Source organism: Halichondria panicea, chromosome 4 (genome assembly GCF_963675165.1).
Source record: "Halichondria panicea chromosome 4, odHalPani1.1, whole genome shotgun sequence".
In the NCBI taxonomy this organism is placed as follows: Eukaryota; Metazoa; Porifera; class Demospongiae; order Suberitida; family Halichondriidae; genus Halichondria; species Halichondria panicea.
The window spans coordinates 4570711-4595866 of NC_087380.1; the positions used below are offsets into that span (position 1 = coordinate 4570711).

General features: G+C 41.1%; 1 protein-coding gene across 1 annotated transcript; it reads right to left on the reverse strand.

Moving 5' to 3' along the window:
- On the reverse strand, positions 1–24235 carry LOC135335228 (proteasome activator complex subunit 4-like; the record flags this gene model as incomplete). The annotated part of the gene is given in 16 exon segments (XM_064530649.1): positions 1–23; positions 79–163; positions 226–330; positions 392–598; positions 647–705; positions 8413–8505; positions 8551–8673; positions 8723–8797; positions 8868–8931; positions 8985–9134; positions 9360–9404; positions 9461–9577; positions 9627–9767; positions 20763–20871; positions 21187–21286; positions 23936–24235. Coding segments are annotated over 15 exon segments (1487 nt in total), but the record flags the coding sequence as incomplete, so codon positions are not given.
- Positions 24236–25156: the final 921 nt, after the last annotated feature.

A 25156-nucleotide genomic window follows, 5' to 3' on the forward strand; every position in this document is an offset into this window, starting at 1 on the left:
GAGGAGATTAAGAGTCCAGATGTCTAACATAATAGAAATACAGAAATTAATGCATGCTTCACAGTAAGGTGGACTAACAATAGTTTTTCTGAAGTCATTGGCATCAATACCAGGAAGAGCTAACATGAGCAGGGAAAACATGTGTCTTCTCCCTTCCGGATACCTATACATTTAATGGATTGAATATGAATTATATATCCCATAATACACGTATATATCGATCACCTCCCCATTCCCCCATTGAGTAGAGCTCGACTGACTGCAGACACACACTGTAGAGTGGCAGTCACCTGATGAGGCTCAGTCACAGTGTCTAATGCCTGGTAGGTACTGAAATCATCACACATTAAATACACCTGTTGGGTGATGTGAAAGTACTTAGATTTCTCACCTAGTCAGTAGATCTGGGAGCACCATCTCAGGCCTTATCAATGACAGCCTATGGAAAGCAGCAGATGCATTGGAGGTGCCAAACTTGCTAAACATTGCGAGTTTAAGAGAGGGTAACAGGCTCTGAACAAAGAGATCAATACAGTTGTCAGAGAGCTTTGCACTTTGTGGAATGTTGGAAAACCATTTCGGTGTTGCAAACTGTTCACTGCCAAAACAATGAATCAATTATGATTTTGGTCATAAGCAAACAAACCTTTTGAGTCGCTTGATGAAAGAACAAGTCAACTCCTTGAGAAATGTTAGAAGAGTTCTCTGAAGGCATAAAATAGCCACAGAAAATGTAATTATCATTATACTCCAGATGCAATAATTATATCAGATCATCAAATTCAACGTATACTTTGCCCTCTATAAAAAAAAGTTAGACAATTAATTTGCATTGAGTTCGGCCCCGGTATAGTTATGTGGTCCATTATGGCTTCGTTTATGCTTTATGTCGTTGATTTAAGGTTAGGGTATTGTGATCACTCATGAATATTCATGAGTTTAATTCTGTCAGCTTTTTCTCTCTTGCAGGTTCAAAGAAGTCTGCTGTACTTATATTGTATGATTATCAACTCTATTGCTATTGTTTTGTGTAAGAATGCCATGATTATGAAGATGCATGAATGAGAAAAGTGGGCATCAAAACCGCAAGTATATAGACTATTTTTTGCGTCAATTTATAAGAGCAGTAACTACTTTCAGCAAGCTTTATTGGTATCTATATGTAGCTAAGTACTTTCCAGAGGGCCAGACGAAGAGATATTTGTTGTAAAACTTCATACGGGCGAGTAAAAGCTAAGAGTAGACGGTAAGTATCTAAAAATACGCTTGATCTTCCGATAAACAGGAGGCTAGCTCCAACCAGATTGACTTTTTTCTTCGTCTGGCCCTGCCCCTACCTTTCTTTAATTGGATAGAGCCCTCAGTTGAAGATTCCCGGTTTTATCCATGCTAAAAATTGACGCAAGAAACTCCAGTACAACTTGTCTGATGCTACACTAAAACATAGCGATAATGATATTCATACTCCATAAATATCGCGGGGGCGAAACACAATACCATAACCTTAAGTACGCCACTTCTACATCTAATTTTTAGCTGGTTGAAGCTTATCAGATCTACAGCATATAGATAGAAGCACTTTTTAACAAGGACTCCAAACGGTATAGATAATAGAGGAAGGGGATTGGAAACGGGATCACGTGAGCTTATGCTTGCAATGTAAGGCACGCGCCTCTGGACGGTCCGTGTGGCAACCAATAGACACCTTGAAGTGGGATTTCACTGGTTTTGAAAAGAAACAATTAAAATACTAGGTAAATAAATGATAGCCCTAAAATTTGTCTTTAGGTATGGCTAGGTACAAAACGAAACATTATTACTAGCTAGAAGTCAGTCATGTTCACTATTTGTAGAAGATTTTACAACAATTCATTTTTGTGGCAAAAACTGAATGAATTGCTATAAATGAGTGATCACATGGTATGACATTGCTTCAACTGTATATTATTGGAAGTGGGGAGATCATACTTCCTGAGTTATTGGCCGATTTACACTATAAAAATTATTGTAGCCATCTTTGCGGGGGATGAGTTTATATTCGAGACTTGGCAATATTAAAGATCTATGTCCATATATTTCCCACCTACTACACTTTTGCCATGTATAGTCCAGTGGGGTTTAACTGTCATAAATTGGCACCTCAGGGCTACAAGGGAAAATACGGCTCATAAATTGGCACCTCAAGCATGCAGTGAAAGTGCAATAATTACAAGATGATCAGAGCTATGAAGTTAATAGCTATAGTATAGTAGCTATATAGTATACAGATTAAAACTGAGAGTACAGTTCGTCAACTTCAGTCTCTGTCATTTTTATTCTTGAAGGGTTGTTTGGTGGCACTGAAATATTTATCGTACATCCTTGCAGGTTCCTGAAACTTATAGGCATAGACGGAAGAGAAGCTTGGTTTACCGGTATGTCGAGTGTTTTTCTTGCTGTTTGATGGTGTTTTTGCTGTTGTGGGAGAGACAGAATTGAGGACACAGCTTCTTTTTGCTGCTGATCATTTGATCTTTCTTAGGTACGTAAAGCGTCCAGTGAGCGATGTCCAGTTCTTTCTTGTATGAGCTTTTTCGGTATTCCAGCATTGACCATCGCTGTTGCACTGGATGCCCTCAGACTGTGGTTTGTCTTGTGTCCAACCACACCAGCATTTGCGCATAGCTTCTTCACTTTCTGCTGCAGAGTGTGCCTTCCGTGGTACTGCGCTATACCACGGTGTATCGTCGCCTGGAAGAGCTCTTTCAAGAGGTCTCACATAAAAAAGGTCTTTGTCCCTGGCTTCTTGTGGCAGCCTCCTGATGTATCTGTCGAGAATCAATACTGGGCACCTTTCTCCAGCTTCAACAGAAGCAAAAACTGGAACAACTTTTGCTGACAAATGCAACTTCCTAAAGCTTCCATTTCGATTTTTCGACACGTTCTGTGGTATACCGTATTTACTTGATTAAACGCTCTCCTTGAATAAACGCCCATCTCATTTAAACGCCCAGGGTAAAAGCTCTGTCTTTGTCAATAAACGCCCATCTTAAATAATCGCCCATATATGGGGTGTGGCACTGTGGGTGGAGCTGAAATAGCACATGGAACCCTGTTGCAAGCATGGCAGCTAGCATAGAATAAATATACTTTTTATGATGCATCGATGGCAGAGCGAGAGATACCGACACAGAGGGCACTCTTATGACTTAAATTTAAGCTGAGAAATAGATTTAAGCTGAGACAGTAGCCCAAGAACTGCTGCTGTGCAAGAGTTTTGGAGTAGACATAATAATAAACGCCCTCCTCGTTTAAACGCCCCCTCTAAAGACTTCAATCTGAAATGAAATAAACACCCGGGCGTTTAATCAAGTAAATACGGTATGTACTTGCTGTCGCCACGTTGTATTTGACTGATTTTGAGACACCTGTGTTCTTGACCTCCGCGCAAACAGAAAAACTTTCCAACAGTATAGAAAGCAGCATTTTGAAGACCTTTTGATCCATGAAACCACTACGCCAGATTTTGTCTTCTTCCTCCAATGAGATTGTCTCAGCATGCTTCACCTTTCTTCCAACACTACCAGAATGCAACTTGTTAAAGTCGTAGTCGAGTGTACGTTGAAGTGGTCTAAATCGGGTGTCCTTTTTGTCAAGGAAGTTTGGGCATCCGACAGGATTTGATTCACGCATACACCTCAAGATGCCACAAAGCAGTGAGTGAAGAGTTGCCGGTAGATATTGAACTCCGTTTGTCTTCCTTGTTTCGACAATGAATTTCGAAAGCTGGTTGTTGATGGTGTCTGGATCAGTGCACTGCAGGAAGTATTCAGGAACTTGGTCTTCAGGGTGAATGGCATTCCTGGTAGATTTCCAGGCCTCAAAATCAGCCCTTTCGAAAATTCTGCCAGCATGAAAACTCAAAACGAGACTGAAGGTCTCCATGTCCTGCAGTTATTGTAGAGTCAATATTAGCAAATTTTTGTGCAGTATTAATTTTTTGCAGTGGAGTTTACCTTCGCTTGCCTGGTCAGCCATAGAATTAGAAGGAGAGCAAGAAAGGGCGGGCTCAATGCCGGTAAGAGAGAGGGGGAGTGGCTCAGCGGGGAGGAGCTGGAAGGAGCCAGTTAGTGGGAGTGGCTCGGTGTCGTTAACTTGGCTTCCTTGGAGAGGGAGTGGCTAGCAGCCCGTCCATTCGCACATACCAATGCAAGACTCGGAGTACTGACAAGCCATTATTTTTTTGCCATTTCTCGTTTTGAATGTGGTTGTCAAGTACTGTGTTGCTGTTATAATACCCGGTAGTTACGGTGGTCATGCAGCAACCAATCAGATGGGATATATATCAGTTAATACACAGTGCCTCGGGGTTTATGACAGTAAACCACACCTCCCCCTCGGGCTTACGCCCTCGTAGTTGGGAGGTTTACTGTCATAAACCCCTCTACACTGTACATTAACTAATACCGTATAGCGCGAAATTTTCGAGGCACTTATATTTCGTGGATTAGCCTCTAAAAGCTATTTCGTTGCACAATGTTCGCGGAATGACTGCTTACCGGAAGCCACGCCTTTAAATCTTGCACGTTATAGCAGGTAAAGAACGATTTTCGTGGACTTAATTTTCGTGTAGGATTGCTAACCCACGAAATCCACGAAAATTAAGCCCCTCGAAAATTTCGCGCTATACGGTACTTAGTATTGCTTCCAATCCTTTTGAAAATCACTATTCGATGCTCTGATTTTGTCACTGCAGTGTTGATGAGTGGGACTGAGAAATCACTGTTTATTGCAAGCTCAAGCACTTTAAGTTGCACCCATGGTTGTGGTTATGAGGCTGTAACATGGACTGTCCGTGAGAACAGTATTAATTGCTTGCATTTCCAATCCGTTCCTCCATTCTATGATGAAGCTTTGTAGTACGGAAACCATAGAGATCAAAGGAAAACATTGCTAACACAAATACCGTATAGCGGGTAAATTTTGATGGTAAATTTTCGTGGGTTTGGTGTTTGCTGATCAAGCATCTACTGTGGAAAACATTATTATACCCACACATTTAATATCACATGCATGCAATGCTGCAGAAAAGGCTGCTATTCCGCGAAGATTAAATCCGTGAAAACCTTTCTAACAGTCATTCCGTAAAAGTTTATACCCTCGAAAGATACCCGCTATATATGTTACACCAGGAGTGTATGAAGAGGAGTATCCAACTGTAGCAGTTGTAGTGTAAACCATGTTTCGGTACAAGTATGTCATACCACGTACGTCACACAGTTAAAAATGATATCAGCATTAGGCCTTGCCCAATTATGCTCAACATTTTACCTATTAGTCTAGTCTCCAAGTCTCATGCATTGTACCTATTAGTCTTTAATTATCCTCGATAAAAATCATCAACGAGAATTATACTGCAACACCACAGACGCTTCTATATATATAATCTTCTAAGGAACTATATTGGTGAAAGAAATATAATAATTTATTGGGCAAGGCCTAATCAGCATACATGCATGTGGTTTGTACTCCAGCCCACATTTAATTTTATTCATGGCTAACAGTTTACACAACTACAAGTGTTAGTGACGGAATCAGTCCGAAATATAGAATGGAATGTGCGTGGGAGTTGCATACTCCTCTTCATACACTCCTGGTTATACTTAGTAACACAGTATAAACTGCACAAAAAGATGACAGAGACAACTCTTCTCTCTTCTAGACGCCAGTATCTGCAGCGTATAAGATTGGCATGATCGACGAACAGCTTGACACAAAATTATTCCAACGCTGAAACACAGCCCCACCACTTCTGGTGCTGCAAAACAGCCCCACCCACTTACTGCTGCTGTGAAGAGACAGCCCCACCCCACTACTCGTACTCAGTGTAACTGCTGTTCGAACAGCCCTCGGCCTCCACGGTGGTCTATCCTCGGCATCATAACCAAGCCAAAGAAGGTGAACTTCTACAGTGCTGCAAAACAGCTCAAGCCTCTCCCCAGCAAAAAGAGCCGCTTCTAGTGCTATGGTGAAACAGAATTGACATGCATCACGAGGTCGAGGACTAGGTCTAGGAACACAGAATCTTCCACAAAATGAACCTTGGACAATTTTAAAACCGGCATGGTTGCAAAGAAGAAACTCCAGCAGTGTTGAACATTCCTGCATGGCTGAACTTACTTTGATACTTGTTATTTTAATTGTCTGTCTAATGCCAGAGGGGCGTTTTGTGGTTAGTGCATTATGACTTTGCGTTATGACTTTCAGCAGTGCATTATGCTGCCTATTGCACTTGGCAACAACGTAGCAACGGGATATAAGGTACCATAATAATCAGGGTGTCATACAGGATTTTGAAGTAGAGTGGGGAAATAAGAAAAGTAGCCAGAAAATGTTGCTAAAAAAGGTCAACTGTTATTTCAATACCCCAGCTATGGACACTCAGACATACAACTATTAGCAAATTTTAGGGGGGGGGGTATCCCCCTTCCCCCCTGATAACATATACTAGCAAGGGCGTATGAAGAGAAGAGGGCATGCAACTACAATCTATCATATTATAAATGGGCAGAGTCTTACATCTAAAAATAGTAAAGAATGCATTGCATGTGCACCGTTTTTGTGCGTGCACGGTGAAGATATACGGAAACTTATAGATAGCTATTCTAGCTAAGCTAGCTAAGCTAACAAACTGCAGATGATTGTAGCTCTCTATACTAGTAGTAAATGATGCTAACAATGCTCAGTGACACCAGAAAGTGAGTAGCATAGTCGTACTAGAAGCAACAAGCCAGAAACCACAAACTTTGAGTTGTTGCCTCAAATCCTTGGTTTCTTTGACTCCTGTCTTGATGTAGCAGGTATAGCAATCATAGTGTTAAACTACTACGACTCATAAACAACAGGAGATGTTATACAAGAGAGATAAACGAGCTAATGGTAGAAAGTAGATAAAAAGTGCCTACTCAGCAGCTTGGATGGATTTGCATAGAAAACATAAGCTCACGTGAATCGTGCCCAACCTCCTGTAGTGGGCGGTTGGTTAAATATAGCATATCCTGCTGACTCATCAATAATATGATGCATACACAGCATACATAGTGAGTTGCATGCCCTCTTCTCTTCATACGCCCTTCATACTAGGATCTACAACTGTAGTAACCACGACCACGCTCTATAATAAAAAGCACGGTTTGGTAGTTAGAGCACGAGCACAGCTGGTATAGGTTATACGCGTATATCACACCTAAGAGGAGAGTCATGTACTAGTTAATGTACAGTGTAGAAGGGTTTATGACAGTAAAACCAGAGGCACTATGTCCCATCTGATTGAATGCTATGCGCCTCGAATCCAGCAGGCCATTTCTGGTGAGATAAGTTCGTTATCCACATATTGTATTTTTGGCTGTCCCTTCTTTCTTTATATCCGTCACCGCTCACGTTATCTTGGATTTTGATTTGTGGATTTGCAAACTAAAGCTTTGTTCTCCAGTTATGGCTAATTTTACTTACAGTGAAGGCTGTTGCAGTCTCCAGAATCTTTCGTAGCATAATCTGTTCGCACAAAGTTTTTATTCAACTTATGAGTTAGCTTGCACTAAAGCGCTAGCTTTTTGTTAGCTACAAGAGTCAAAAAGAGCAGCTAGCCATTTGTGAACTTGACCTCTTGCAGACACACCCCTTATTCCTATGGATCTAATGTATATGCGCGCTCATTCCCACGTGCCATTTTGAACCCCAGATCCTTGGCAGAATCAATTTTTTTTCATTCTTGAGGTCCTGGTAAGCCACAAAACACTACTATATACAATAGATACAATAGATGCATGTGTACACAAGTATTTTCTTCTCAGATAATTATATACACTTTCTTTGTACAAAAATTAATGTAAAATTCATTATAGACTATTCCCTCTACTAATACTTTTGAGCGAAAGCATAGCATGGCAAGAGGCATTAGCACAGTGCAGCTTGCAACACTCGTTTAATACTTTGTATAGTTAGCTCTACACTAGAGCGATAGCTATTGGTAGCTGCAAACTTCAAACCCGTTAATGCACCGGTTCACACTCGTGCTCACGGATGTTATTGGCCTCGCGGAAGTTCTTGAAGCATCATGTAGCACTCAGCTTTGCCTCGAGCTACATGAGCTTCCGCTTGCTTGGCCATTAATATCCATAGAGCACTCGCAACGATGCATTAACTAGTACTTGAATTTCAGTGAAGTATGACAAAAATTAATTATGAAGGTCAACTGCAATACAAATAATTAACTTTAGTAGATTAATTTGTAAACATAATGCTTCGCCGTTCTGGATTTATTACTTTAAAGGTCAGATCTGGCGCCTAAATTATGGGGCATAGTACAGACATTTTAGAGAACATGGGCGTGGTCTAGAGTCTGTTACTGTAAGTTCATAATCAACAACTCACAGTGTGCTTGCCGACATTAGAGGGGTGATAGTACGACTCGAGAGACAGCATCAGGCTGGAGAGGTGGTCTTGTGGTTTGGGATCACAACCATTCTACAAACATACGGTGATGAATGCCATAATTTATGTTTATCCTACCAACATTCCAATAATGAGGTGAGCAGACAGATGTGGAGTCAGACAATCTTTGCCTTTTGAATTGCCATGTAGCTCTTGACGGCCTACTTGAAGACTAAAGCTCCGCAACACCCTTGAAAAAATCTATTTCTGCTATGATTATTACAAGATGAACCCCAGACAATGAACTTACTCTCGAGAGGTATGGTGACCAGTCGACATAACCCATACAGTGGCGGGCAAGTCGAACAAAGAGCTTGATGAAAGGCTGAGAGAGGAATAGAGGCATATAGCGTACCAACACCAACAACAGGAACAAAGGCAACCATTATTCTCACCTCTTCTGTCGATGAAGAGAGTGGAAGGTCCATCCAAAAAGTCATCAATTTCTCAAACCACAGTCTACATAATTATGAAGCTCACTTACCCGTCATGGTAGTCAATTTGTTACATACTTGAAGCTACACTGATGGAAATGCGACGGAAGACGTGTTGGAAGAAACTCAGACAAGTAACCGGCACCCTCCACTGACGAGAGATCAAAGGGACACAGCAAAGGAAGCCATTCCTCTAACATATCTTTGGTGCACTCAGCAGGGAAATAACTGTGCATGCATCAATAGAATACACATGTACAGTATGTGATTGAGGAAACCTAACAGCTCGATAGTGCTTGAAAACTAGGCAGAGTGTAATCACATTCATGTACAACAACAAAACATGAAGTGTATACGTATATATACCCTATAATAAATTATATTATTAAATAATTATATGTACGTAACACTACATATAATTATACACACTATCACGGCAAGAGCAAAACTTACTTTCGAGCATGTTGAATAAGACCCTCAACAGCTAAGCAGGTATGTCTGAACAGCAGGTAATAAGTTATTGCTATTCCGAATATCAACAAATACAAACATACTGAGGGTAAATCTTCATTCCCAATTCTGAAAACTTTGAGTAAAATATACGTCGACGGAGCGCATACAGTGGTCTCCAAGGCAAACACAGATCATCACGTGATAGGATTTTCAATTTTCTAAAGAGGAAAACTTACAACTAAAGGCACAAACCCATTATATACTTACTTCAGAAGATGGGTGAGAAGAGTGGACCAAGTGCCAAGAAGAGGAGATTCAAGGTTGTCCCCGGTTACTAATTCAAACAGTAAATGAATGAGATGAACATGATCTTCTTTGGAGAAGTGAAGGCCATAAACTCTGAGAAAACTGAGGCAAAAACAAATAATTATGTGTAATGTATGTATAATTATACATGTATAATATTCTTCAAAGTTCCTATACCCTTGAAATAACACATGTATAATTCCTATACCCCTATACCCTTGAAATAACACACACACAGCGTGCATGTAGTACGTCCCCACTAAACGAAACAATTGGAAACGAAGGTTAATAATGAGGTGCCAGCCCATTATTGACTACATGTACTGTTTCGTTTCAGTGGTGTAACATACGAATGTGTGCCAGCTTTACCGTATGCTTACTGCGGCTACACCTAAAAACATCATTATGGCTCGGTTGCGCATGCGCAGCAAGGTGTACGGTAGTGTGTTCGTGTGTGGAGTGCTACAGCTGCTCAGTGATAAACTAGAGCACTAAAGTGCTAACCTTTGGCTGTTGACATTAATAATAAAGATCTATAGAAACCAGATGTGTCTATAGTACATGTATGAGCATGGAAGCTGGTTAAGCAGCAAGTAACAGGAGTAAACGCCCATGCCCTCTTTTTGCTTCAAAGTTCTTGCACAGGGGTATTTTAACTCGATAATACGCCCGCCCTTAATGAAGAGTTTGAGCATGCACGCATGCACAGTAGTAAATGCCACATGAAGAAAGCAAGTTTTAGGTAGTAGCTATAGTTAGACTCTACCCCTTGCTGGACCAAGATCAGACATATAAGTTTCTCTGTGTAGATCTGTTTACCCCTGAAGATGTATATTATGCAGAGAACAAATAGTGCTATTTGCAGAGAAAGGGAACGAAGTCATCACCCAGGCCAATTTTGCAGGTTACCTTGCCTTGGTTTGCTGAAACAAAATTATGTACCTGATAGCTCTCAAGGAGTACGAACTACAACTTTGTCCATCCTTCGGGAAATTCCTGCTGCTACATCTGACGAGCAACGAATAGAGTCCGAGTCCACTTTTTCATGTTCATTCTTATCATGCTTTAATCATACTCACGTGTTAGTTTATAACATTGTGGTTAATGAAATGTTCATACTATGTATAGAAAGCTAATAAATAATTATCATAGCCCCAAGTGTAAGCCTCGATTTGAGGAAGCGGGTGGGTGTATATTCGAGTTAAAACTTGCCGTTCGCGATTATACGCCCAGTCCCCTACCTTAATAAGCGTAAACTTCTTGCAGAGAAGGATGGGTGTATTTTCGTGAGGGTACAGTAGACTAGAGGCATGCTGAGAACGAAATTCTATAGTTGTACATATGAGACAATGGACTAGAATCACAGCAAAGTCAGCAAAGAAGCCTCCTGGTATATTACGGCGCTAGGATAAGCACATACAACAACCACAATCATAATTCTAGCTTTCTACTTTTATAGGGACTCTTTTCCATCGATCCTGGTAAAGTTGCAAATAGATAATTCTATGTATCTCGAATAAAGACTGTGTGGTCCCAACGTACGAGTTCAAGCTTCTTATGCTGTAAACCCAACGCTATGGCATCCAGGTGAGTATAGACTTAGATATCACAAACAAACCAAACTAGAACACTGAAGTGCTAACCTTCGGCTGTTTACATGATCAATAAATGCAGTGTAATGTACGAGAACCATGGAAATTGGCTAAGTAACAAGAGCAATGAAATGCTATAAAACCTTTTCTATTGTTCCCGGTACACTTCAGCTGTAAATACGCACTTCGAAAAAGGACGCATGTAGCTAGCTAGAGGCCACGCAGACAACGTGAGAGTCAAGCTTCTTAGCTTTCATTTGACAACAAAGCTTTAAAAATCAAAATCTGCCACTTTTAAAACAAATAACTTGTTGTGTGAAGGCTCAAACCAACAGATTACTATACCCGTGGCGGCCATGCGCGCCTCGGGTAACTAGAGCACTAAAGTGCTAACCCTCGGCTGGTGACATGATTATAAAGAAACCAGAAGAGAGTGATATAATACAGTGCATGTAAGTAATGTATGACTGAGCTGTCTAGCTTGAGAAAAGAGTTTTAGTGGTACACATAGATACGCACTGTGAAGGGTTGGACAAGGAAATAATATTGGTATAGAAGTGCATTTGGTACAAAAGAAGCAGAAGTTTTAGTAGAACAACATATCAAAAATCCACCCTAAACTGTTTTGGGTAAAACCTTTTTATTTGTAATAATTCACGCATACAATGACATGAAAATCTGAATAAAGTGAGTTCATAGGGTGGGAGTTACTTCTATAATGTATTTTCTTCCCTTTCTAAGCCAAAAGTTACTTCCACTGATGAAAGAATAATGTCCTCAGCATTTCTACACTTTTCTACTCGCCAGTTCCCACAAGCAGTTCTACATTCGAGACCATTTTTGCGACAAGAGCATACATTAATTGGTTCCACATGGATTTTTAGAAAGATTTCACTTGCATCGCACACACTTTAGTAGGGTTTCTGGTGCAGCAGCCATGTCTCTCATGACTGGAGTTAGTGTAGTACTACACCATCAAGCTTGTCTTTGAATGTAGATCAATGTCAAGTTTGGTTGAAATTAATAATGGGTAGACGCAATTCAGATTTAATAGTTGACCCCTGACAGCTAGAAAATGCATGCTGCATAAAGCCAGACCAGTTTGTTCTAGGTATGGCAGTGTTGCTGAATGTCCATTCAGACAGCAAAGTGTGCGGAAGTTGCAAAACTGCTAGACCTTTCTCATGTGAGCCTACATAATGCACAATAGGTACTCTCCCTAAGCTCATTCACCTTGATGCGTTGATGTCTACACTGATCACCTGTGACTTCACAATGAGTGGTACGTTATCTTTGGGAGTTGAAACAGCTATGATTCCCAAGCTACCGTTACCATTTAATGTTGCCACATTGTGGTCAACATTATCTACTACCCCATGCAAAGGTACCAAGAAAGTTAATTTTGTGAAATTGTTACGATGTTAGTAAGGGGGTGGAGCTTTAATCCAATGTGGTGAGGAGGAGTTCAGCGCGGGTTTACCTCAGATCATTAATGAAGAGAGCATGTATAAGCAAGCCATCGAGGGCTTCGCTCTGAATAACAGATTGTTTGTATCTGTTTACCTCATCATAACTGATGGAGAAACCTAACTGTGACATTTAGTTTACAATTAAGCCACCTTGACCCAAATATATGGTCCAACTCAACTGATGCCAAATAGTGTATATAGGGGTTATCTGACTGTGGCCGAGTAGATCGTATAATAGAATGCTGTTATGCTGGAGTTCAGATTTCACTTAAGAATGTCTGTAAATGGCGCGGTATCCATTCCCTGCCTTTGTTAACATTAACAATATCTTCATTGGTGGGGTAAGATTTGGAATCATACTGATTTCAGCTATTATACAGCAAGTACTATGCGCTCTGCTTCCTTCTATATGTGTTTTCAGTTTACCATTTGTCATTATCATTACAGCAAGCATAAAACAGTACTACGTACGCCCCTCAACATTTGCAAATAATATGAATTCTTCATAATAGTTCATGCAATTTGTGTAAGCCTTTTGAGAGTATAAACACCAGATCACCAGAGAATTCTACCATCTTGGCATGCAGTTCTGTTAGTGTATAAAACTCAGCATCAGCCTCTGATTCAAGCCCCCCTGGCACAACCTTTGGAACCTTTGTCCTGAGGCCTACCTACCCAAAACCCTTGTTGCTGATGAAGCGTTCTGCTGCAACTAAGCCAATACAACGATTTTGAACCTCAGATGCCCATGCATCCCCCCCTTTTGCTACAACACTGTAGAAGCTCGTCACGCATGGGAATTAAGTGTTTTAAATTATGCATTTTATTCCTCTCTGGATGGCGAGTATCAAATTCAGCAAATCATGCCGTTTTCTTTAAGATCTTAACCTCGTTGTTTGAGGCAACTGGTCATATTCCAAAGCACTGCCCTCATTTTCGGTTAGTAAAATCTCGACGGCAGTTCCTATGTACTTCCAATGGGAGTTTTGTTGATACATCTGGTTAAGTAGGCATTCAGCTCCAAACATCCACGTTCTCTTCACTGAAGCTGATAAGGCTCATTATACCGTTTTCGTAGTTGCTTCGTCATTTTCAAATACCAATTTACAGATAGCACAATTACAGTCTTCTTCAAAGCTGCTAGTACTAGTAACTCCTGAAGGTATAGCCCTCCAGCCATGGCAACCTGACCTATATACAGACAAAGCTGTAAGTACAGATTCGAAACTTGCATTGAAACTCAGTTACATTTTGAAGTGATGCCTACAACTCAAGAGCAATAAAACTAAACCACATGCTGAAACATTTGAGAACAGAGTTTTAGTGGTACATGAGACATACACTGGGATCACAGCAAAAAAACTGGAGTATTAGAGAGTATGGCTCCTGCCAGGCTGGAGTATATAGGATCCAGAGTCAGCCAACAGCCAGTCACAATTCTAGCTTTCTATAGTGACCCTGTTCCATTGTTCCTGGTACGGGATCACTTCACCTGTAAATACGCAGGCTATCTCGAATAAAGGCTGCGTGTAGTTAGCAAGCTGCCAACGAGCAAGTTCAAGCTTCTTAGCTTTTGCTCGCTTTTATTTGACAAGCTTTCGCATCAAAATCTGCCACTATATTCAAACCAAGATATTGTTGTAGGCTATCCATGCTGTAAACGCAGTGCTATATGGCACCTAGGTGAGTAAATTCGTGGGTATAATGTTCGCGGTATATAATTAAGCTTGATCAGCGAAAACCGCGAACATTTATACCCTTGAAATATACACGCTATACGGTATGTGTGAATTAGGCTATCCATGCTGTAAACACAGCGCTATGATATTCAGGTGAGTATAGACTCAGAATACACAAACAGACAAAGAAACCAATGGACTACTATACCCGTAGCCGCCCACGTGCACTTGGGTAACTAGTACTAACCCTTGGCTGTTGACATACATGAATGAAACGAGTGTTATAATACATCAATAAATGCTCGCTTAGCCGCACAGCAGGAGCTAGAGGCATGCTGAAACTTTTGAGAACGGAGTTTTATAGTCATTCATTGTGGACTAGGATCACAGCAAAGTCATGAAAGAAGCCTGGAGTACCTTAAAAATATGGCTCCTGTAGTATTTTCTGGGGCTAAGATCATATTAAGCAAAGAAGCAATTAGACAACTGAAGTGCTAACCCTCAGCTGTTGACATGAATAAATAAACCAGGAGTGTTCAGTACTGTAGTAGGTAAAAGCAACAACTCACACATTCCTCCGCCCTACGTGTACTAGATAGTGAGTTGCATGCCCTCTCTTCTTTATACACCCTTGATTAAATTCATTAAGCCTCACTATGAAAAAGGCTACCGTAGAAACTGGATTATTAGCGCCGCTCTTGGGGGTCAATAGCAGAGCTCTATATACGCTTATATTCGAGAATGCCCCTATAACATTTTCGAGCCCCGCCCAGTAACCGGATGTCTCCGTGATGAGAGCTGACTCGCAAGCTAGCTAGAAAGCGAGCAAGCAAGGCAAGCAGGCAACCATAACTGGATCTATAATGTTATGTTACAGTTCTGTTATGTTGCAGTTCATTTACATCAAACATTCACATATTGACCAGGAACTTGGAATAAAAGGACCTCATCCATGTCTCACATTCTCTCAGCATGATCAGACAAGGTAACAGCAGGAGAGTCCTTCCAGACGGATATTACCACCTATATTATAGCTATCATGCACTGCACAAGCTAACTAGCTCATAGATAAACTAGAGCACTAAAGTGCAAACCCTCGGCTGGTGACACGATAATAAAGAAACCAGAAGAGTTAATGCAGTGCATGTAGCATGTATGACTAGTACAGCAACTCAAGAGCAATAAAACTAAACCAGACTGGAGGCATGCTGAAACATTGAGTGGTACATGTCACGTACATGAGACATGCACTGTGGACTGGGATCACAGCAAAGAAGCCTAGAGTCTTAGACTTAGAGAGGTATGGCTCCTGCCAGGCTGGAGTATAGGATCCAGTGTCAGCCAACAACCCAGTCACAATTTTAGCTTTCTATTGTTCCTGGTACAGGATCACTTCAGCTGCATAATTCTAGCTTTCTACTTTAAGGTTACGGTATACTAATTGCTCATGAATAATTCATAAGATATTTATTTTCTTTATTTCTCATCACTACATTATTTTTGTAACTAGCAATGATTAATCAATGAAAAGAGAACATGAAACAATGCTAGCTATTATTGTAGCTAAAAGTATCTATATCTTATAATTCCAATGAAGTGGTCTGAGGTCAGCTGAAAATGTTAGCGTCAAGTTTTGTTGACTGCATAGCTTCCAGGTTGTCTTTCTGACCAGTATTTGATGCCTAAAGACTTACTGGAGGGCGACTCGAAGAGATCTTGTTTATAGAGACCTTACAGCAAAAAATATATCCTTGTTACTACTCTACAGTCGCCATATTAGCCTACAAAAACAGCTAGAAATGGCCGTAACTTTGTTTCAACTTACTCTCTTGGGAAAAACTCTTCGAGTCGCCCTACCCCTTTATTCGTATAATAAGAAACAGCAGACTATACGGTAAGGAGGGGTTTCCTGATGCTTAGAATCGACGCCAAGTGACCATTGCCAAGATGAGAGCCATTTTACTAGTGTACTGCATTGAACACCCACGCAAATTTGAGCGTGGGTGGAACAGTATACCGTAACCTTAAGTAACCCTGTTCCATTGTTCCTGGTACAGGATCACTTCAGCTGTAAATAACCCATGTGCAAAGTTCACAAGTTCTGTTCAAGCACAGGGATAGGAAACGGTTGGTATTCTCAAATACATCCGCGCTACGCTGCGGTTTAATCGAGGCCATCACAATAATATCTATTTCTACACCCAGTGCATAATAAACTACAATTAGACACTAGTAGATAAGATCTACATGGGAAAAGTCCCTCAGAGCAGGTATACTATGGGACTTAGTATACCTGCCAACTTACTTAGTATACCTACAAGTTTTACATAAATTACAAGATTTCACATGAGATAATAAATTATTATTAATAAGCATACATGTACATTATTATAATAAAGCTAGCTAAAATAATAGTTTCTACTTGCTGGAAGTTGCTTGGGAGTGTTGTAAAAGTTAACTGTGCAAGATTGAAAGTTAAATGTAGGAACTTGAACTGCAGAATAGGACATGTTGAGAGACTGAGATGTACATGTGTAATGTTAGTTGGAGCGTTGGATGTTTCGTGGCAGTTAAGAACGTCAGATAGATGCTGCTTTTGTAATTGCTTACACCCTCTGTGCTGCGATGTCCTGTTATTTCCATCACTTGTTGCTCTTTCACTCCAGCATTGTACAGCCTGGTTGCTGCTGTGGCACGAAGCGAATGGTTGGTCCGAAAACCTGGGATTCCTGCTTCTGTACAAAGCCGAGAAACTGTACCCTCCAGTTTATTGTGGCCAAGAGGCTGAATGGAGAACCAGCATAAAGACGTAGGACGTAACAGCGGTTTCAAGTATAAAGCATTGTTAGGTTGATCTGGTGGACAGAGACTTTCGTAGAGCTTAAAAAGTGCAACTCTCTGGGGAGGCAGTGTTCGCATGGTGCTGAACAATTTTCGGTTTTGTTTTTCGTCCCTTAAGACCACCAGAATAATTTTTTGAGACATCTTCTCTGTATTCTAAGAAAGAACGCTGTCCAGGCCTCTCGTGTATAGCAATCTGGCATGGGTTTGCCCGTAGTTGCCTATCCTTTCCACTTCTGAGTGCAAAGTACACACCATTCATGAAAATGATGGTGTCGAGTAACGTTTGTGGCGAGTGTTTTCCTAGAAGACCTTTCGTCCAAAGCAACTCTTCTTCCTCTTCAGTTAGTGGTTCGGCCTTTCTTGATGCAGATCCAAGTCCCTCTTGCTGTAGCCTCTTCATTTCAGCATCCAGACACGCTCTAAAGTCAAAAAAACTTCGTCGTTGAAGATGTCAATGCTAGATTTTACACAAAATCTCATGTGCCTCTGAATTCCACAAACAAGGTGGTATAGCGTATTAGGAGGAAATTCTTTTCCGTTTTTTTCCTTATTTCGAACACAAAACAATGCATGTAGGAAGCTAGCTCCATGGGTTGTAGCTCAGAAAGTGGTGGTATTTGCTCGTTGCACTCATTCAGTCGATGTTGGCACCACTCATTCCACACTCGTACGCAATATGCAGTGTCCTACAAGTATATATAGGAGTTGGTAGATTATGCTGGCGTAATTTTGAGTTTTAGGCACACATTAGGCACCTTTATAACAATTATGAGAATAACTATTGGCTAACTTGAGCATAAAAGAATAATTATCTCAAGTATATACCAATGCCTACCTGCAAAGTTTTCTGCGGGATGGCACCAAGTTTAGCCTTCTCTATCTCTTCATTTGTTTTTCTGGGGGCAAAAGTTCTTTTTTGCAGCTTCAATCTCTTAGCAGTGGGCTCTTGTTCCAGATTCTCCCTCTTGCATTGCACAACAAGCTTGTCAACTTCAGCTTCCATGGAGTGGGAGGGGCTGGTAGTGGAGGAAGTAAGCCTAAGTTTGGGTGGAGTTTCTTCAAGGAAGTTGCAAATTTCAGTATTAAAGAACTCTCGAAGGTTAGTAGACACGTTCGTAGCTTCTTCCATACTATACTAACTAAGTAGCCATGGCATCTGGAAGGCCTTGAGGACATGAATAGTGAGTTTGCGCATGCGCACTAGTATCTAAATGAGTTAGACACTGTTTCGTCGGTGTCCACGTGATTTAGAATCCCGTAGACACCTCCTAAACAGTGTCTAACTATTATGTAACTGTGCTTAGTCCGTGCAACTCACTTATATTTCAAGGTCTATACCTATTGTAGTAGTCATAACCAGCACGCTTACACGTTGCATGTTCCATTAGCTCTAAAACAGCCTTGGGAACATATAACTTTATTGAAAAGTCTCTTTTTACTGGGTGTGGTCAGTCATTAGCAAGAACACTATGGACTAGGTGTGTTATAAATTGCTGAAAGAGATGATGTCTCGAGGAAACACAACTTTTTTATTTTAAGGGAGTTACCCGACATAATAGCCTCGTTCATAGGGCGTAACGCGGATAGTTTTCGAGGTTCCACTGCAGATTCAGTGTAAAAACATCACGTGCACCACTCCGTTTCAACTCTTCAATCTATGGTTCAAGCTACATTTTGCTCGCTTTTATTAGACAACGAAGCTTTAACACCGAAAGCTGTCACTATCAAAAGTACTAACTTGTTGTGTGGAGGCTACCCATGCTGTAAACACAGTGCTAGAACATCCAGATAAGCAGACCCAGTCATAAGCTTCCTCGACAAAGAAGCTTTAACATCAAACTCTGCCACTAGATATTGTTGTGTGAAGGCTATCCATGCTGTAAACGCAGTGCTGTGGCATCCAGGTGAGTAGAAAAGCCCATCCCAAACAAACAAACAAACAGACTAACGGACTACCATACTCGTGGCCGCCCACGCGCACCTCGGGTAACAAAATTAGTCGAATCAATTCTAAATTTTCACTAACCTTCGCATAATTGGAAAAGCGCTTCAATTCGAGTATAAAAAGCCTGCAGTTGAGCATGCGCTTAAAATAAAATTATAGTCGAGTAAGCGCTGTTTCTACGGTATTTGTAGTTTCTTAGGCCCTCGCGCTCAAAACTACCGTTGGTACTAGATCTAGGTATTCATCTAAAAGACGCCTCCTTCTAATAAGGCGCCACCTCCAAGTAAGCTATTTCTTGTTTTGCATTGAATACACTAGCATTGAAAACGTACCGTATTTACTTGATTATATCCCGTTGCTATGTTGTTGCCAAGTGCAATATGCACTGCTGAAAGTCATAATGCACTAACCGCAAAGTCATAATGCACTAACCACAAAACGCCCCTCTGGTATTAGACAGACAATTAAAAATTAATAATTATCATGAGAAATAACAAGTATCAAAGTAAGTCCAGCCATGCAGCCATGCAGGAATGTTCAGCACTGCTGGAGTTTCTTCTTTGCTTCTTGTTTTAAAATTGTCCAAGGCTCATTTTGTGAAAGATTCTGTGTTCCTAGACCTAGTCCTCAACTTCATGATGCATGTTAATTCTGCTTCATCATAGCACTAGAAGCGGCTCTTTGCAGCAGTGTAGAGGCCAGCTTCTTTGGCTTGGTTGTGAGGCCGAGGATAGACCACCGTGCATGGAGGGCTGTTCGAGCAGCGGCTGTTTCTTCTCAACAGTAGTAAGTGGGGTGGGGCTGTTTCTTTGCAGCAGTAGTGGGTACTGGGGCTGTTTTGCAGCACCAGAAGTGGGGTGGGGCTGTTTTGCAGTGGTTTCAGCGTTGTAACTCCAACAATTAATTTTGTGTCAAGCCCTTCGTTGGTCATGCCAATCTTATACGCTGCATATACTGGCATCTAGAAGAGAGAAGAGATGGAGCTGTGTCTAGAGTTGTCTTTGTCATCTTTTTGTGCAGTTTATATTGTGTTACTAAGACAGTGTTACGTTGTTATGCCGTCGGGATATAAACTAGTTATAACACGTGCACTCAGGATGCATGGCATATATTGCACTCAGCCCTCGTGCTTCAGTGCAATATGTTCCATACATCCCTCGTACCCGTGTTATAACTATAACTTAAACGCCCGGGCGTTTATTTCATATCAAAGGGGCGCTTATTCGAAACGGGCGTTTATTGTTGGGTCTACTCCAAACTCTTGCACAGCAGCAGTTATTTTAGCTCTCAGCTTAAATCTTAAGTCATAGGAGTGGTGTTTCTTCCTGTGCTGGTATCTCTCTCTCTCTGCCATCATAAAAAGTATCTATATTCTATGCTGCCATGCTTGCAACTGGTTCCACATGCTAATTCAGCTCCACCCATAGTGCCACACCCACATGGGCGTTTATTGACAAAGACAGAGCTTTTACCATGGGCGTTTAAACGAGATGGGCGTTTAATCAAGTAAATACGGTAATTATTTAAAAGCGGCACCTTATTTAGAAGAAGTATGACTACTGTGTCACCTCTTTAGTCGGTTTGTCCAGTACAATGCTCCTGGCCATAGCTCACATTTCTGAACTGAGTGGGATAAGTTTTGCTTTATCTCCTTGATCTGCTGATGAGCGTGGCTTTCTGTAGCATATGGCAACAGCTTATTGTAAAGAATTGGTCTCTGCATCATATGTACCTGGCAGTGAAAAATGGTAAATTTTTCTGAGGCAAATCAAAATCTCTATGACTTTTTTGCAGACGGCGAAAACAATTCTCATGAATTATTCATGTTTAGACTCCCACGTTAAAAGTGAGCCTTGAGGGGAAACATGGATGGCACCGGAAGTGCACTCCGTTGCCAATCCATAGTATGACGTGGAGATTGATACTCTAATAGACCTTTTTACTTAACTCAATGGAATGTGCTGACATTGCAATTAGTTTCCAATAACTCACTGGGGGACGGAAGTGCTGCTGCCACGCCCATTTTACTATCAATGTGCATGAAAATGATCACTTCAGTTGCAACTGCATTCTGTACTGCCATGTGCTTGATCTATTTATGCAAGACTGCATGAAGTTTTAGCTATTGAATGATGCATGAGTGATTGTTAGCAAGCGCTCAGGAGAGGAGCTACAGCCCACAGAAAACAAGCAGTTATGACAGTAAATCCAACCTTCAGTGAACAAAACAAGAGTGGCAACTTGCAGTAATACTGTCTGTATAGCTACAGTATACAGTAAGCAGTCTTAGCTAAGGTATAGGCAGGATTTGTTGCACTCTTAGTGGTTGGATTACTGTCTTACGTGCTTGTTTTCCGTGGGCTGTAGCTCCTCTCCTGAGCGCTTGCTATAGCTAACGCCTCTCCCCATGTTTTTGCTTTCGCTAGAGTGTTATAGAAGAGGTAAATAATTTGCAATGTGCTTTGATTGTTTCACAAGAAACAGTCCACAGTTAATAGTGTATACTGTGAGTTTGTCAAAGGCACAGAGTAAGAGAGAATTTAAGCACAGACAGTAGTATAGCGCTAACACAGATAGTATAGTATTATAAAGAAGCAGAAAGTGTGTATCTAATACTGACTTGTGTACATGTACTATTGTTACCAGACTTGTGTACATGAATCTATTGTTATCTAGTCTACGGTATCATTTGTTTTGTGGCTTACCGCTATACCAGGACCTCAAGAAAGAGAACATGAAGAAGTAAGTTGATTCTGCCACTGGATTCTCCAACATGTGGGGAGGAGCGCGCATGCGCATTGCATCTACAGGAATAATTAAAGGGTGTGTCCAAAGAGATCAAGTTCACAATGGCTACTAATGCTAGCTGTTTTAACAGATCTTTTCTGACTGTAGCTAACAAAAAGCTAGCGCTTTAGTTCAAGGCTAACTCATATGTTGAATAGAAAGTTTGTGCGAACAGATGATGCTATGAAAGATTCTGAAGAGACTGCAACAGCCTTCAATGTGAGTCAAACTAGCCATAACTCGAGAAAGAAGCTTTAGTTTGCTAATCCACGAATCAAAATCCAAGAGAACGTGGCTAGAAGCTTATAGAAGCTGTTAGTTTTCGTCGCATTGCAACCGTTGAGCAGTTACAGTTGGAACAGACACACACAGACATAGTCAGCTTTACCATATCCCTCGTGCGGCTACGCCAGGCATAACAATCACTCTTGCATTATTCAATAGCTAAAACTTTAAGTGGGCGTGACAGCAGCACTCCCCCCCCCAGACTGCTGGAAAAGCTACTTAACTCTATTAAATCCCTTCTACCCTTCTACCGTTGTGTGGAAAGGACTACCGTATAGCGCGAAATTTTCGAGGCACTTATATTTCGTGGATTGGCCTCTAAAAGCCATTTCGTTGCACAATGTTCGCGGAATGACTGCTTACTGGAAGCCATGCCTTGCATGATAGCAGGTAATTCTAATTAAAGAACAATTTTCGTGGACTTAATTTTCGTCTAGAATTCTAACCCACGAAATTCGCGCTATATGGCATTGAGTTCTACATATAAAAAATAATTACGGCTTGCAGTGTCCCTTCGAATAGAGCAAGAAAAATTACGTTAAAGTTGAAGTGTCCCTTGTATTAGGGTGTCCCGTAGTAATTAGAACGAATATTTCCCCATTTAAGGTATGTACACGGCCTCGATTCCAGGCTGAGGCTAGCTCTGCAGCTAAAATGGTTTTCGTGCAGTTTAGAAGCTGTGTACGCGGGTTCCATGTCTACAAAGGTGTCTTCAACCGTCAGTGACATATTACGGTGCCAGAGAGTAGAATCCAGAGAGTTTCTAAGAGTTTTGAGTCTCTATCGAGCTAACATGCTCTTTTTCGTTCTAATTAGATCGACGTCTAAAAATATTAAAATTTCCTGTTGTTCCTTAATATAGAGTGAAAAAAATTACGTAAGTCCGAAGTGTCCCTTAGAATAGAGTGTCCCGGTAATTCGGGTGACTACGGTACACATGGTTGCTTGGCTTATGACGTCATTCAAATTAAGGTGGGACCGTACAGCATGACATTTTCAAGGGGCTTAATTTTCGCTGATTTCGTGGGTTAGCAATCCTACACGAAAATTAAGTCCACAACATTTGTTCTTTAATCTGCTATAATTACAATGTGCCGCGTGGCATCCAGTAAGCAGTCATTGTACGAAATGTTTTTAGAGGCCATTCCATCTGTGCCTCGAACGTTTTTGCGCTATATGGTATGTTGCAGAGGAGGTTTGGTCACAAAGCCCAAAAGTTAGTGACGTACCGTACTTATTCGATTTAAAGCGACACTTTTAAATAATTATGAAGCCAGAGGTCGTTTCTTTTGGAGGTTGAAAAATTATGTTGAAGTCATGGTGTCGCATATTTAGAGGGTCGCATCTAATTAGAGGTTATTCTACTGTCCTGGCCGTTATATTACACTGTTTCTTGCGGCCTGTAATCGAGGCTGTAGTTTGACCTCTATTTAGGACGTGACATAAAAAATAATTGTGAACGTTGCAGTTGCTATTTTTAGAGGTCAAAAAATTGGAAAAGATCGAGGGTGTCGCACATTTGGAGGGTCGTTTTAAATCGAATAAGTACGGTAGTCTTGTAATAATATTTATTAACTATTCCCATTGTATGCACTATAGGCTTTCTCCTCATACTATTAAATACAGCCGATTACACAAACTAGGGGTGATGGTATAAAACAAAACTTACAGAAATCCAGAGGCCGAGGAGATAGGTCCACGATTGTTGGAGTGATTATCTATAGACTCTCTTTAGTGGCGCATGGCGTAGGAGGAATGCCAGTGTCAAAAGGTCACTAATTAAAACACCACGTGGCCCTAATGGCCCTATGTTTTTTACATGTAAAATTGAGTTTACCCTCGCGCCCCTGAGTTTATACACCATCAATAGCTTGATCCTCTTTATAATCACAACAGAAATCGGTTGAGCTATCGCGCCCCAGAGGAATCAGCTTGAGAGAGGAGATCAGGATTTAATTGCAACCTTTGACCTTTTATTGCATTCTTCAAAACCACAAGATATGGAAATTAGCCTTCCGATCCGTGGCTAGGGTATAAATTTTGATATACTGGCTTGCTGCACTGGATAGATCTAGGTATAGTAAGCTTTCCAAGCAGGCAAATAAAGAACAGAAGCGCTAAGCTGCTATATGCAGCAAAGGTCAAGAACCCAGAACAAGAATGTTTTTCTTCATTAAACGTGACCCTATTGACCCTGGCGTTCCTCCTCTGGGTGTAGCCTAGTCTCATGAATCAGCCGCCGTTCTTTTGGTTCCAAAAGAACGGCGGCTGATTCATGAGACTAGGTGTAGCCTCGTTCCCAGGCCGATCCGTCTCCAATTGAACGCTAGGTTCAAGGCCGTATCTATACCATAGACTATAATGGTTGTACCAAGGGCGTATGTAGTACCAAGGGCTACGCCCTTGGTTGTACTGAGGTTAAGTGGCTAATTAATGATGTACCGTAATTGATGTAATTACAGCGCCAGAAAAAATTAATTCCACTTCTGAGTGGCACATCTTTAGAACACAAAAAATTGCGTTCAGCCCAAGCTGGCGCCTAAATTATGTTGTTCTACATAATAGTTAGACACTGTTTTGGAGGTGTCTATGGGATTTAGAAGCCCAAAGGCACTGATTTAGTATCCCGAGTGTAGCGAGGATACTAAGTGGCTGAGGGCTTCTAAATCACATGGACACCGACAAAACAGTGTCTAACTCATTTAGATACTAGTGCGCATGCGCAAACTGCTTGACTACAATACAATTACTTGACAACGGAATACTAGGTATACTAAGTAAATTTGCAGGTATACTAAGTCCCATGGTATACCTGCTCTGAGGCACTTTTCCCATGTACTTCCCATGTACTTCCCTTATCAACTAGTGTCTAAATAATAGTTAGACACTG